Consider the following 15,000-nt stretch of genomic DNA (forward strand, 5'->3'; position numbering starts at 1 on the left):
TAGCGTGTGTTTGTGTGTGTGTGTGTGTTTGTGTGTGTGTGTGTGTGTGTGTGTGTGTGTGTGTGTGTGTGTGCTTGTGTGTGCTTGTGTGTGTGTGTGTGTGAGTGTGTGTGAGTCCCCTACATAAAAGAACATTAGCGTAACACACAAATCAGGTTACGCATCTTGACATGAGTTGACGTAGACCTTCATTGCCTAAGAAAGGCCCGATAAGCATTCACACACAACCTACAACAGGCTCCTGTGCTGACGTGTCTAAAACTTAGAACACGCAAAGATCCCCCCCACACACTGTCCTTTAGGAGTCTGTGTGGCCGCCAGGATCCAGGTCAAAATGTATATTGTGCACATGAAGTTGGGCTTGTCTGTGCCCCTAGTGTCAGCGTCAAAGGGTTTCGTAAACACAGGAAGGCCGAGCGGGCCTGGCGGGAGATTCCCACTGAATCCGAGCATCCAGATCCTACGGACGTCCTGAGGAAAGGGAGGCGACCTGTTTCAGTTTTGATATGAGAGGGGGGGGATGGAAATGTGAAACAAAAAGAAATCCCTCACACAAGAGAAAATATTGATACTGTGCAGATTAAGTGACATTCGAGTGTTTACTTTGACGGGAATAGCTTTTAAACTTGCTGAATATGGGCCTTGGAAAAATAGTGAAGGGACAAATGATTAGTGTGTTCTGAAGGCATGTCTGAGCTCCACCATAAAGTCACGGCTTCCTGGAAATGTACCCTTTTTTTAAACAAAAGCGTACACTGAGCACAAAACTTAAACACTGGACCATGTATTGAAAATGTATGACTAGAATACATTAAAGAGTGATGGTATCTCTGCTTTTCGGGGGGGATATGGATTTAATTTAGTGATTTAGTGAAGAAAGCCATCCTATAGCTGCTGTCAAGACGTAGCCACAGACGAGTTGTAAAGACACATACTGTACCCTGGTGCAGTCAGTGTCAGAGTAGGCAAAAAACATACCAGAAAAAAACTTAATGAAACATCCTATTAGATTTGTATACATTAATATCTATATAATCCATCCATCAATAGCCCTCCTGTAGATATGACAGTACGGTGATATAATAATATATCCTGTAGATATGACAGTACGGTGATATAATAATATATCCTGTAGATATGAAAGTACGGTGATATAATAATATATCCCGTAGATATGACAGTACGGTGATATAATAATATATCCCGTAGATATGACAGTACGGTGATATAATAATATATCCTGTAGATTTGAAAGTACGGTGATATAATAATATATCCTGTAGATATGACAGTAGAGTGATATAATAATATATCCTGCAGATATGACAGTAGAGTGATATAATAATATATCCAGTAGATATGACAGTAGAGTGATATAATAATATATCCTGTAGATATGACGATTGACGATTTTCTACGCAAGCCTATTGTTCTGGGTGGGAATTGCTTGGCAACACCCGCAACCATTAAGGGAGCATGAATTGCTCTGAGTACATTTTGCGCAACAATGTGACACCAACGCGGAACCAAGCCGCCGCCTTTACACACATGCACGGGGGAGAGGTGTGTGTGTGTGATATTCTTATTATGTGTGGTGTTAATAACCAGAACGAGTATTAAAGAAAGATGATTTACTGATATGAAGGAGGCCATTATACAACGGTTCTGTTCACTCGCGGGGCCTTGCATGAACACCGAACCTGCGCTTGCCTGTAGGGGGGTCATGCCATACGTCACTTTTGTGATCATGTTATATCTCATAAACATTACAGTGTCCAACCCCGTGTGTACAAATGAAACACTGATTTCCGGGGCCGTGTTATGACCTTGACTACTACAGACGTGGCGAAATAAATACCAAAGCTCACGCCCCACCCTGTGTATGTTGACGCTGGCAGACGTGGCAGAATAGACCTGTCAGTGAAACAAAGCTTATGTACGTACTGTGAAGTGCCAAACACAGTGCCACCGCCTGCTAGTGCATGACTAATGTACGACCAGTGGTGTAGTCCAGGGTATACACAGGTATACGGAGTACACCTACTTATTTTTCAGTCAGCATTGAGTATACCCACTTGTCAAAACAGGGCGTTTAACCTGAGCTGTAAGGGCTGCTTAAAAAAATTAAGAGTATACCCACTTCTCCAGTGACCACTACACCACTGTGTACGACTATGGTATGAAACGCAGAGATTTTACAAGCATGCTCTGTATACTTGTCTGCACCACAGGATAGGTGCAGCCTTTTTTTGGTTTGATTAAAAAAAAAGGGATCTAAGAACTGATAACATGTCTGTATTGTTCCCCAAATCCATTTGGCAACAGAGGAGCTGAGGGGAAGCGTGACAGGGTCATTGTTCTGAAGGAGGAGCACTTGATAAAAGCAGGTCACACAGCAGCACCCTGTCTCTCTGAGGCGTGGGCTACTCAACCTGCCGCTTTCAGAAGAAGAGAGAAGATGAGAGAGAGAGAGAGAGAGAGAGAGGGAGAGGGTGGTAGAGAGAGAAGGCAAGAATGAGAGAGAGTAAGAGAGAGAGAGAGAGAGAGGGAGAGGGTGGTAGAGAGAGAAGGCAAGAATGAGAGAGAGTAAGAGAGAGAGAGAGAGAGAGAGAGAGAGAGGGAGAGGGTGGTAGAGAGAGAAGGCAAGAATGAGAGAGAGAGACATAGGAGAGGGAGAGGTGGTAGAGAGAGAAGGCAAGAATGAGAGAGAGAGACATAGGAGAGGGAGAGGGTGGTAGAGAGAGAAGGCAAGAATGAGAGAGAGAGACATAGGAGAGGGAGAGGGTGGTAGAGAGAGAAGGCAAGAATGAGAGAGAGAGACATAGGAGAGGGAGAGGGTGGTAGAGAGAGAAGGCAAGAATGAGAGAGAGAGACATAGGAGAGGGAGAGAGAGAGAGAGGGTGGTAGAGAGAGAAGGCAAGAATGAGAGAGAGTAAGAGAGAGAGAGAGGGAGAGGGTGGTAGAGAGAGAAGGCAAGAATGAGAGAGAGTAAGAGAGAGAGAGAGACATAGGAGAGGGAGAGGGTGGTAGAGAGAGAAGGCAAGAATGAGAGAGAGTAAGAGAGAGAGAGAGGGAGAGGGTGGTAGAGAGAGAAGGCAAGAATGAGAGAGAGAGACATAGGAGAGGGAGAGGGTGGTAGAGAGAGAAGGCAAGAATGAGAGAGAGTAAGAGAGAGAGAGAGAGACATAGGAGAGGGAGAGGGTGGTAGAGAGAGAAGGCAAGAATGAGAGAGAGTAAGAGAGAGAGAGAGAGAGGGAGAGGGTGGTAGAGAGAGAAGGCAAGAATGAGAGAGAGTAAGAGAGAGAGAGAGAGAGACATAGGAGAGGGAGAGGGTGGTAGAGAGAGAAGGCAAGAATGAGAGAGAGTAAGAGAGAGAGAGAGAGACATAGGAGAGGGAGAGGGTGGTAGAGAGAGAAGGCAAGAATGAGAGAGAGTAAGAGAGAGAGAGAGAGACATAGGAGAGGGAGAGGGTGGTAGAGAGAGAAGGCAAGAATGAGAGAGATTAAGAGAGAGAGAGAGAGAGACATAGGAGAGGGAGAGGGTGGTAGAGAGAGAAGGCAAGAATGAGAGAGAGTAAGAGAGAGAGAGAGAGACATAGGAGAGGGAGAGGGTGGTAGAGAGAGAAGGCAAGAATGAGAGAGAGTAAGAGAGAGAGAGAGGGAGAGGGTGGTAGAGAGAGAAGGCAAGAATGAGAGAGAGTAAGAGAGAGAGAGAGAGAGAGAGGGAGAGGGTGGTAGAGAGAGAAGGCAAGAATGAGAGAGAGAGACATAGGAGAGGGAGAGGGTGGTAGAGAGAGAAGGCAAGAATGAGAGAGAGTAAGAGAGAGAGAGAGACATAGGAGAGAGGCTTAGAGAGAGGTAGAGAGAGAAAGCAAGAATGAGAGAGAGAAAGAGAGCAGGAGAGAATGTGAAAGATGTGAGAGAGAATTAGAATGAGGTAGAGTGAGAAAGAGAAATGGGAGAGAGATCAAGAGGGTTAGTGATGAGCGAGAGAACGAGAGAGAGACATAAATTTATATATATATACAGAGAGAGAGAGAGAGAGAGAGAGAGAGAGAGAGAGGGAAATAAATAAAGAAAGAAAGAAATAACCGCAGTGTGCCTTAATGACATGGAGAGTGAGTCACCCAGTGGGGCTTACATAACCTGCTCCCTCCCCTCCCTCCCTCCCTCCCTCCCCTCCCTCCCCTCCCTCCCTCCCTCCCTCCCTCCCTCCTGCTACCCATTCAGCTGACGACTCCCCACCCCTCTGCTCCCGCAACCACTGGAGACGCTGCACCTCACGCCTCCCAGATAGCAGTCAGCCGGAGGTGGGCCGGACCAGGGCCAGAAGAGGGCCAGAACAGAAACCAGGCTCAGCTGCTCTCCGGGTTCCCATTCATTTGTAGGGAGACCAGAAAAGACACACGCCAGACCGCCTCAGGCGGATGAATGTATATGACTGAAATGAGATTACCGATGCACACACTGAATATGGACGTCTGTTACATAACGCAGTGATTCGCCTTTTCATCTTCACGACTGACATACACTCTCACACAACAACATTCTGCCGGTGAAAATATAACATGAACAGGTCACGTGATGTATCAAACAGTACATCAGGGGATTCACATGTATGTGTTGGTAAAGGTTTAATCTTTATTTAACTCTATGTTTTCTACCATTCCAAACAAAATTAGCAACCCTCTTATTCCATAATGTAAAAAAAACTATCTGGTAATGTGACTGGTATTGCCTGAAATAAAAAGAGGAATCTTGGGAGAAGCATCATTTTAGTTATTTGTACTCTGCTATATATTCCATTTGGAATTATTGACCATCCCTTTAAATCCTCTATTATTTCCTTTTCCAATTTACCGTAATTATTATCATATAAGTCTTCTAATTTTTTACTAATATATATACCTAGATACTTTATCTCTTTTATATCCCACTTGAAATTATGCCATTCTTTAATTCTACAACTTATTTGTGCACCAATAGACAGAGATTCACATTTATCTTCATTTATTTTATATCCCGATACTAAACTATAGTCCTTAATTGTATCCATCAAATTATTAATTGATTTCTCAGGAGAAGTTAAATAAATAATAATATCATCTGCATATAATGCCAGCTTATGTTCTTCTTTCCCAATTCGTAGTCCTCTAATGTCTGAATTGTGCCTTATTGCTATTGCTAAGACTTCGATATAAATGGCAAACAAAAGTGGGGAAAGAGGGTCCCCTTGTCTAGTACCTCGATGTATATGGAATGTTCTTGATAATGTACCATTTGCTTTTACTCTAGAAACAGGTTTACTATAAAGAGCTTGTATCCATTGACAAAATGTCTCATTTATTCCAAAAATTTTCATTGTCTCAAACATAAAGGTCCAGTTCACTAAATCAAAAGCCTTTTCTGCATCTAAAGGTAAAGGTTTAATCTAGGGCTGCAACTATCGAATATTTTTGGAATCGAGTATTCTACCGAGTATTCCATCGATTAATCGAGTAATCGGATCAATTCATTATTAAACTTTAATCTGCTTTCTTTAGGGTGTCAAAGAATATTTCTTCCTCGTTTCACATACGGTGGCTGACAGTGGCCAGTTTGAGAGTGACTCAGCGGCAGTGTATTTGTGCAGGGTTAAAGGTTAACACAGCATACAGACACACAATGGCACAACCACAAAATATGGCAAGCAACACGCTAGTGTTTATAGACCCTGTATCGTCATGCATCGGCTGCTGCACCCAGACTGAAGTTAAAAACCCTTTCACAGCCTCATCATATCAGACACAGGCTGGGGTGTTTCTGCTTGCAGTCTGTTGCAATGTGTGTGACTGTAGTGAATGTTTGTGTGTGTGTTTGTGTGTGGTAGTGTGTTAGTGTGTGTGTGTGTTAGTGTGTGTGTGTGTGTGTGAGTGTGTGTAAGTGTGTGTGTGAGTGTGTGTGTGTGTGTGTGTTAGTGTGTGTGTGTGTGTGTTAGTGTGTGTGTGTGTTAGTGTGTGTGTGTGTGGGTGTGTGCTCAACTGTGACAACCAGCCCTCAATCATATCAGTTAAGTCACTTTGTGCGTCAGCCAATGACACAGTAAACTCAGACCCAAGCAGCCAATCATATGGTAGAATGGAATCACTGTAGCCAATGGGAATGTGAGATCAGAGCAAACCAGCCAATGAGATGGTGTGACCAGAGTAAACTAGCAAACTAGTGATTGGACCAAATAAGCCAATGGGATCGTGTGGTCGTGTGGAAGGGAATGGACATCATGGCCACTGGGTAAAATATGTCAAATTTGAAATTTGATAGCTGGAAGAAGAAGTGATAAATGTAAAGTGGGTAAAATAATGCCAAATGAACACATCGAGGTGTGTAATATTCACCCAACCTCTAGGTTTTTATGTGCTTTTACTCGTTATATCTGGCAAGTGAGATATTGTATGAGTAAGTTAATTGTACATTGCTAGGTAAGTCATGCAGGGTCAAGTCTGTTCTCAGTCACTTCTAATCATTATATTACTGCTACCTCATTCATTTCTCTTTACTTGTTGCACTTCATATCATATCTATCTACACTTCCTACCTCAATTGCTGCTAGTCCCAATTCTGTTCATATTACATATCTACTTCTTACTGTACATATCTTATTTATTCACTTATTCCACTTAACATATGCACATACTCTGCACTTGTATTGCTATTTTGCACTTCTGGTTGGATGCTAAACTGCATTTCGTTGTCTCAGTACTTGTACTCTGTGCAATGACAATAAAGTTGAATCTAATTTTCCTTGTCTTAGTCATAGTCAGACAATGCTTTTGTTTTTGCACATCTTCACTAAAACACGCTGAGGAATGAAAAGACCTCTCAAATGAGTCATCAGCTTTTTTAAACTTCCCCTAATGTGAGGGGATTACACATATTTATGACTACTGCCTTTTCTTTTCTGATACTTCCTCTTTTATTGTCACCACTTCATCTTCCCTCAGTATGAAGTGAACTGCTGCTGCCCCCTGTAGGTTAAGTGCAGTACAACATGATCCACAGGAGTATGGATGGAGGGATGTCAGTATTGTGCATTCCTGATAGAATAATGGCTGCAGCCCAGATTCCATTGTCTTAGAGGACCACATTTTGTAGTGGTGTTATTACAGTATGGTAGGTATTAAATATAGTATTGAGTACAGCAAGTGGCCTTAGATACCATTTACTTTGTACTAATACAATACAATCATTATATTATCACATGCTGATATAAGATGTGCATTTCTGCAAATGGTGCATTTCTGGTTTTCAACTGGCATTATTTAATATTTCTAACCATTATTAGGTAATTATGCAACTACACTGTCATTGGACACTAAACATGCAGTGAGACGCCTTTGAGTAAGAGGAAGTATATAGACTGCTTCATACCCCTCATCATAATAAGGAATCATATACTCATTAGTGTTATCAACGTTCTTTGGTGATAAGGTAGGTGGCCATTACACGTTAGGATTGAAGCCAGGTTGACTGGCTATTATCACTGTTTGATGCTCCTTTTCTGCTATAATTCAATGAAATACAGCTCTTCAGTATTGCAGATGTGTCTGTTAGTTAAACATCCATACTGCCTGCCTGTATTGTGTAGGTGTCTGTGAATGCCACACACAATAGCTTTACATATTATGCTGCTCTGCATAATGTCTCACTCTATAGCATTGAGTAGAATACTGACGATGGCTTAAGGCCGAAACGCGTCTGGAAATTAACTGGTCTTAATATCAATGAGAAAAGCTTGAGAGTGCGGTTTTATTCTACTCAAAGTTAACATTCTTTTACTCGCCCCCGAAAACGCATTTATATTTTTTGGAAGTAGAGCGCGCCTATCCCTACTAACTCTCACTCTATAACATCACACTCTCTGCTCACACCACAGCAAGGTCTCAACAGCCTACTTTGGGTTTTATTACAGTATTGCTGGCCGTGAGCAAGTTTGTATTACAGCTGAAAATGGGGAGTGTATAATAAAGGGTTCCTGCTGAGGTAGTTTATTTAGGTCACCTGATACTGCACAAAGCATCCAGGAGAGCGAGCGAGTGAGCTAGCGGACGGACGGGCGGAGGGACGGACGAGAGAAGCCTCAGAAGTGCTTCCAGCCCTGGCGCTGAGTGGCTGATGAAAAGGAGGAGAGGATTGAGAGTTTCACTCGGAGCCTGCACAGTCCTGCAGACGACGACAACACCAGACGCTTTTAGCATGCGTCAGCACATCAGGCCTCCTTAGATGGGCACATCACTGACGGGACAGAAATAGATACTGTCTCGATGCATTGTGTAGGGAGGCAGGCTGGCAGGCAGGCAGGCAGGCACATCCAGGCTATGTGCTTACAGCAGGAGGACCTGTGCTTATCCATACATGCTCTGCGATCGCTTGTTACTTGTACAATTCACTTTCAAATACAGAAGACAGGATGGTCATGCATAGATGGGCATAAATGTATTGTATTTATGTATGTAGTTTGTCTAGCCTTCCATACAGTGTCTTACATCAGTATAGTCTAACAAAGAGAAAAAAAATGCTTTACCTCCGTGGAAAATAGTATAGAAAAAGAGTAACTGTTAACAGTGGTGTAGTGGTCCCTGGAGAAGTGGGTATACTCTTAATTTTTTAAGCACCCCAAACAGCACAGGATAAACGCCCTGTTTTGAGAAGTGGGTATACGCAATGCTGACTGAAAAATAAGTGGGTATACTCCGTATACCTGCGTATACCCTGGGCTACACCACTGACTGTTAGGTGATTTAGCAGAGAATGAAAGAATGCTGGCCTGTGGGAGGGGTAGGTGTTGTGATCTGTAGTGCTGTGCTGCTGTGTTGTGTCTGTGTGATTGTCTGCTTTCTTTTTGTTTTGTGTTTGTGCTTTGTTACAATGTAAAAATTGTTCTATTTGTAGAAAACATGGATGCCTACTGTATGTCATTGTTATGTTGCATTGTGTGTCAAAATAAAAACAATGTGAATTACAAAAAAATAATAAAAAATGCTGGCCTGAAACACCACCCCAAAGACTGACACCCTTACATTGTATTTTGTTCTGTCACACATAAAGTTTATTATTTGAGAACACTTGGAGCGGACATATGGCAAAGGATTTCTGCGCAGGCCTTCGGGGAACATTTTTGACAAGAATTCTGTGAAACTTTGAAGATTAGGTTTTAAATTTTTAATCAGGTCAGCGATGATATCTTGTTCGAGATGAAAGATTAAAGAGCCATCCCTAATTCTTCGTCTGCATGGAGGAGGGTACATTAAGCATTAACATTCGACAGATCTTTCAGATTAAAAAGTTAGCTCTCGTAACGTACACCAACACGGTAATATGGATTTCAACCAGTAAGGCACGAGCTGTGCTCACAGTTCTATAACGGTCCTTAAGAAGTCAAAAGGCCGAAGGATTTCCAGAATGGTATAAAACGTGGATGCTTTGGGTGGTGTCTCTTCTCATAAAATCCACTCTGAGAGGAATTCTGTGGTCGTCATGGTCACAATGTGTTATCGCAGATCATCATGGTTACTCCACCCCTTTCATAAACTCCAGGAATTCTGAAAAACACAACAGAGGCGGCTGAACATGCATTCATAATGTTCCCACACAGGGCTGTAAGATATAAAATGGCATTTTAAAAGCGTTGTCCTTGTTCCTTGTCTCCGTGTCTCCTTGTCTACCCTTTCCACTGAAAGTGTGATGTGTACCGTCATAGTCAATTCTGCCATCAAGGTTCGCGTCTCCGTCCTTCATGAGCTCCTCGATGTCGTCCTCTGTGATGGTTTCTCCTGTGGACTCCAGCATGACCTTCAGTTCGTCAAGGTCAATGTAGCCATCTGCATTCCTGCGTCACATCAACACATCCAGCTATTAAAGCACTGCTTGGTATCCAATAGACCTGCTGATCACAGAACAGCTATTAAAGCACTGCTTGGTATCCAAGAGACCTGCTGATCACAGAACAGATTGGGCCCTGGTCTTGTACTGATCCGAGACTCTAATTGGCTGTGAAGGTACTCTTTGGGTGATGACACACGGGGCAACTTTTTGAGCAGTGTTGCTGGGCAACCGCACCGGTTCTTAAAGTATGGGTTGGACGTTTGCAGCGAGTTGCCTGCAGTTGATTTAAGTTCTCCAGATAAAAATGTGTTGCCCAATACCAGTGGACAACATTGGTCAGTATCCCTGCCCATCGTATCATTGGTCAGTAGCCCTGCCCATTGTATCATTGGTCAGTAGCCCTGCCCAGTGTATCATTGGTCAGTAGCCCTGCCCATCGTATCATTGGTCAGTAGCCCTGCCCAGTGTATCATTGGTCAGTAGTCCTGCCCATCGTATCATTGGTCAGTAGCCCTGCCCAGTGTATCATTGGTCAATAGCCCTGCCCAGTGTATCATTGGTCAGTAGCCCTGCCCAGTGTGTCATTGGTCAATAGCCCTGCCCAGTGTGTCATTGGTCAATAGCCCTGCCCAGTGTATCATTGGTCAGTAGCCCTGCCCAGTGTATCATTGGTCAATAGCCCTGCCCAGTGTATCATTGGTCATTAGCCCTGCCCAGTGTATTATTGGTCAATAGCCCTGCCCAGTGTATCATTGGTCAGTATCCCTGCCCAGTGTATCATTGGTCAATAGCCCTGCCCAGTGTATCATTGGTCAGTAGCCCTGCCCAGTGTATCATTGGTCAATAGCCCTGCCCAGTGTGTCATTGGTCAATAGCCCTGCCCAGTGTATCATTGGTCAGTAGCCCTGCCCATCGTATCATTGGTCAGTATCCCTGCCCAGTGTATCATTGGTCAGTAGCCCTGCCCAGTGTATCATTGGTCAGTAGCCCTGCCCAGTGTATCATTGGTCAGTAGCCCTGCCCGGTGTATCATTGGTCAGTAGCCCTGCCCAGTGTATCATCCCCTTGTAAGCCCTTGGACTGCCTGGTGGACGCACTTATCAAACATTCGGAAGAGTTCTGCCAGTTCCTCCTCGGACTTCCCTTTGCTGTCGTCCTTCATACATCTCACCATCATTACCAGGAACTCCTCAAAGTCCACCGTCCCACTTTCTGTGGAAGGGAAAAGGAACGTTTGCTTGTCATAGAACACTGCCAATGTAAAACTCCAGAACATAATCTGTAATTACCACTCAAACACCTAATACAGAACTCTAGTCTAAACAAAAACAACTCTGAACACATGGGAAAAAGTGCCAAGAAGACCAAGAACTACAGAAATTCGGAAGGTGCCAGTTATTTCGGATAAATGGTGAGAGGACTTTTACACTCATGACTCACCCTTTACAGTTTCTTGAGTCATAAAGAGAAAGCCCCCCTCCATGTCTACAGCAAGACCAAGCACACAGCGCCTTTATGTTGATTACAGTGCCACTCACACTCACTACATGCTATATGCTAGCATGGCTTTGGCTGTTGGGCTGGCTTGCTTTATTTTTTACCATTTTCACATGCTAGGTACAGTAAAAGCGAGCGGTTTCCAGTTGACTCTGTGTTATTCTTTCCCGTCGCCTTCCATTTCCATACCATAGCTCCGCACCATGGGCGACCAGGCCTTTTGCTCGGCAGCGCCACGCTTATGGAACAGCCTCCCTGACCAACTAAGAGAAGCGCAGACGCTGGATTCCTTTAAAACTGGACTAAAAACATTTTTATTCAGGAAGGCGTTTTTGGCTTTGTGATAAATCACTGTCACTAAGTTTTCTATTATACTTATGTTTACTAATTAATTTTTTTATTTTCTTATTATAGTTTGTTTCTACTATGTTGGCACTCTGATATTTTTTTGAATGAAGAGTGTGTGACAAATAAAATGCATTACTATTATAACATTCAACACGTTGCTTCAGCATTCTACTACGCATTGTGTTACAGGAGGTGGTTAGAGGTGGTGGCTGTTGCGCTCATCTAGTGAGCGTCGTCTGGCACTGCCGCCTGTGCAAGCACGGCAATCCAGACTATTCTCAGTTGTAGTTCCACGTTGGTGGAACGAACTGCCTAGCACTACCAGAGCAGGGGCGTCCCTCTCTACCTTCAAGAAGCTCTTGAAGACCCAACTCTTCAGAGAGCACCTCCCTTCCTAACTGGCACCTTGGCTTAACTTGCACTTAAGCAGTGACAGTCCCGCACTTCTTTTTCTTTCTATGTCGTTTTCTATTTCTTGAAAAAAAATTATTGTTACACCAGGTTCTATTGCTCTGAGCTTGACTGTTCTCTCCTTTTTACGTTGCTTTGGACAAAAGTGTCTGCTAAATGACTAAATGTAAATGTAAATGTGTGTGCTTAAGTAGAAATCATGCTACCGCCTTCCACAGCATTTCTGAAACCCTTCTTTTTTGAAGGTTTATTTTAATGGGTTTTCTAGCTAATTTTGACTGGACACTGAAAGGAGTTTATTGCTCTTAGCTTGACTGTTCTCTCCCTTGTACGTCTCTTTGGACAACAGCGTCTGCTAAATGTCTAAATGTAAATTACTAAATGTAAATGTAAAATGTAAATGTAAATGTAAAATGTAAATGTAAATGTAAATGTAAATGTAAATGTAAAATGTAAATGTTCGCTTCTTTACCGTCTTCATCCACCTCGTCGATCATCTCCTGGAGCTCCTCGGGCGTGGGGTTCTGTCCCAGCATCCTCATCACCTTCCCCAGCTCCTTCGTACTGATGCAGCCGTCCTCCGCGTCCTGCACGAAGACTTCGAAGGCCGCTCGGAACTCTGGGACACGAGACAAGACGGAGAGGCGTCTCAGGCAGAACACGGCTATGTCATTGGATGGACGGATGATGATGGACACGGAGCTCAGGGTGTTGTGTTAGAAGCATGGTAACAAACAGGCTCCAGAGGTTATGCTAGAGTCCAAATATCTCTGAAGCAATGCAGCGGAGAAGAAAGAGACTCATTTTTTGTTATGTTTAGGGTTAGGTTACTCTAGGTTGGCAGAAGCCTCGTAGAAACACAGATCAGATTGGCAGGGATCTGGGCATTTGAAACTTTTGAGTGAGTTGTGTGTGTGTGTGTGTGTGTGTGTGTGTGTGTGTGTGTGTGTGTGTGTGTGTGTGTGTGTGTGTGTGTGTGTGTGGGCTGCATTGGACAGCGGACTTTCATCTCAGTGCGATACCAAAGATCCGTAGCAGGAAATGATGCCATGTTAGCTTTTGCTTGGTGATTAATTGATTAATTGATTAATTGACTGATTAAATGACTCTCACTGCACTTTATGAGTAGTGAAAAATGAACATAATCGTTATAATCAAGCTCATCTATGTTTATAACGAACATGTAGATGTCAGAAGTATTTTATGTCCATAAGACTCAGTTTCATTAGGGTAGTGTAAAGAAAATCAACACTATCCGCTGAGTTGCTGTTGATTTGTACTTACCATTTTTCTGTTCCTCGTTCAGTTGCTCGACCTATTGAGGAAAACAAATGCAGAAGGGGGGTGAAACATTTCAATTGTTTGGAAAACGTCTATATTTGAAGGTATGATATGGTTGCTTTGAAATGGTGGCCAAACATTGCCCCAAGACAATAACCATTTCAGCCATTGTCAACCATGACACTCTTTAGTTAAAATGGTATGAGGATTTAGAAAGCCCAGTTAAAAGGACACAACACCCTGCACTTTAAACAAGCATAGCTGAGTCTCATCCACAACAATGGAACCGTAATCCAGGAAAAGCTACTGTGAATAAGAGGAGGGGACAGCAATTTATGTAACTGCTATTGTATGCCATTGGCTGGGCTTTCTCCATACATCCCTTTGGAATACGCCATGTGTGTAAAGAAACAAACACAACACTCGCTCTACGACGTGATCATACTCGAATCGGCCATGTGCTATCTATCTACACCGCAGATGAATGGGATCAAATGGGTAAGCCCACAGATGGGTTCTTCCACAACTGCAGGAGACACACACACACACACACACACACACACACACACACACACACACACACACACACACACACACACACACACACACACACACACACACACACACACACACACACACACACACACACACACACACACACACAGGAGATAAAGCAAGAATGTGAGAATGCCCAGGGTGGGTTTATCTGTAGCACTCACGCCATGCTCTCTATCTCTATGTAAACATGGCGGAGGTTAACAGGTAGAAAAGCCTGCCTGCTAAAATTAGCCAACGGAGGCAGCCGCTGCTCCAGCTGCAGCCAGGGCCACGGAACCAAGAGTCAGCCTAATCTCTAAGAGACTCCTATCACTCATGATAACACACAAGAGGCGGTGTGTGTATTTTTGTGTCGCTTCCCATCAGGGTGTCCTATACCGCCAGATTAGCCTATACTGTTAGAGGAACACAACATTCTAGGAACTCCTTCCTCAAAAAATAGATGGGGGGAGTGTTTGAGATGGTTTTGGTACTGAGAGACCATAAATAAGGCAACCAACACAATAACAACAAGACAACAAGACAATAAGACTACAAGACAACAAGACCACAAGACTACAAGACTACAAGACAAGACAACAAGACTACAAGACTACAAGACAACAATACAACAAGACCACAAGACTACAAGACAACAATACAACAATACAACAAGTCTACAAGGCAACAAGACAACAAGACAATAAGACCACAAGACAACAAGACACTGTTAATATCATATCTTGAAAACTTTGGGAAGTACAGCACAAAATCGAATTAGTAATCAAAGTTTGATAAAAACAAGGCAGGGTTCCAGCACATTTGGCAAATTCACAGTGATTTCTGCATGCTATTTGTCTTACCAAAAATGTCCTATGTCTAAACACATGAACATCATGCTGGCAAGATTACACTGTATGGTACAACAAGCACAACATCTGTGTGTGTGATGACTTAGGGGAGCAAACCTACACTTTTCTTAAAATATTAAACACCATTCTGAAACAGTGGGGTCATTGCTGAGGTCTTACCGCTGCTTTGTAGATGTCATTCATTGCAGACGGTG

At 43.3% G+C, this 15,000-nt stretch overlaps 1 protein-coding gene across 1 annotated transcript; it reads right to left on the minus strand.

The window, feature by feature from the left end:
• Positions 1–9,545: 9,545 nt before the first annotated feature.
• tnnc1a (troponin C type 1a (slow)) lies at positions 9,546–14,989 on the minus strand (the record flags this gene model as incomplete). Its single annotated transcript, XM_080832453.1, has 6 exons — positions 9,546–9,577; positions 9,728–9,864; positions 10,958–11,072; positions 12,589–12,735; positions 13,401–13,431; positions 14,966–14,989. 6 exons carry the CDS (start codon positions 14,987–14,989, stop codon positions 9,546–9,548), a joined length of 486 nt encoding a protein of 161 aa, XP_080688579.1.
• Positions 14,990–15,000: the final 11 nt, after the last annotated feature.

The sequence above is a fragment of the Sprattus sprattus genome, assembly GCF_963457725.1.
Source record: "Sprattus sprattus genome assembly, chromosome: 2".
NCBI lineage: Eukaryota > Metazoa > Chordata > Actinopteri > Clupeiformes > Clupeidae > Sprattus > Sprattus sprattus.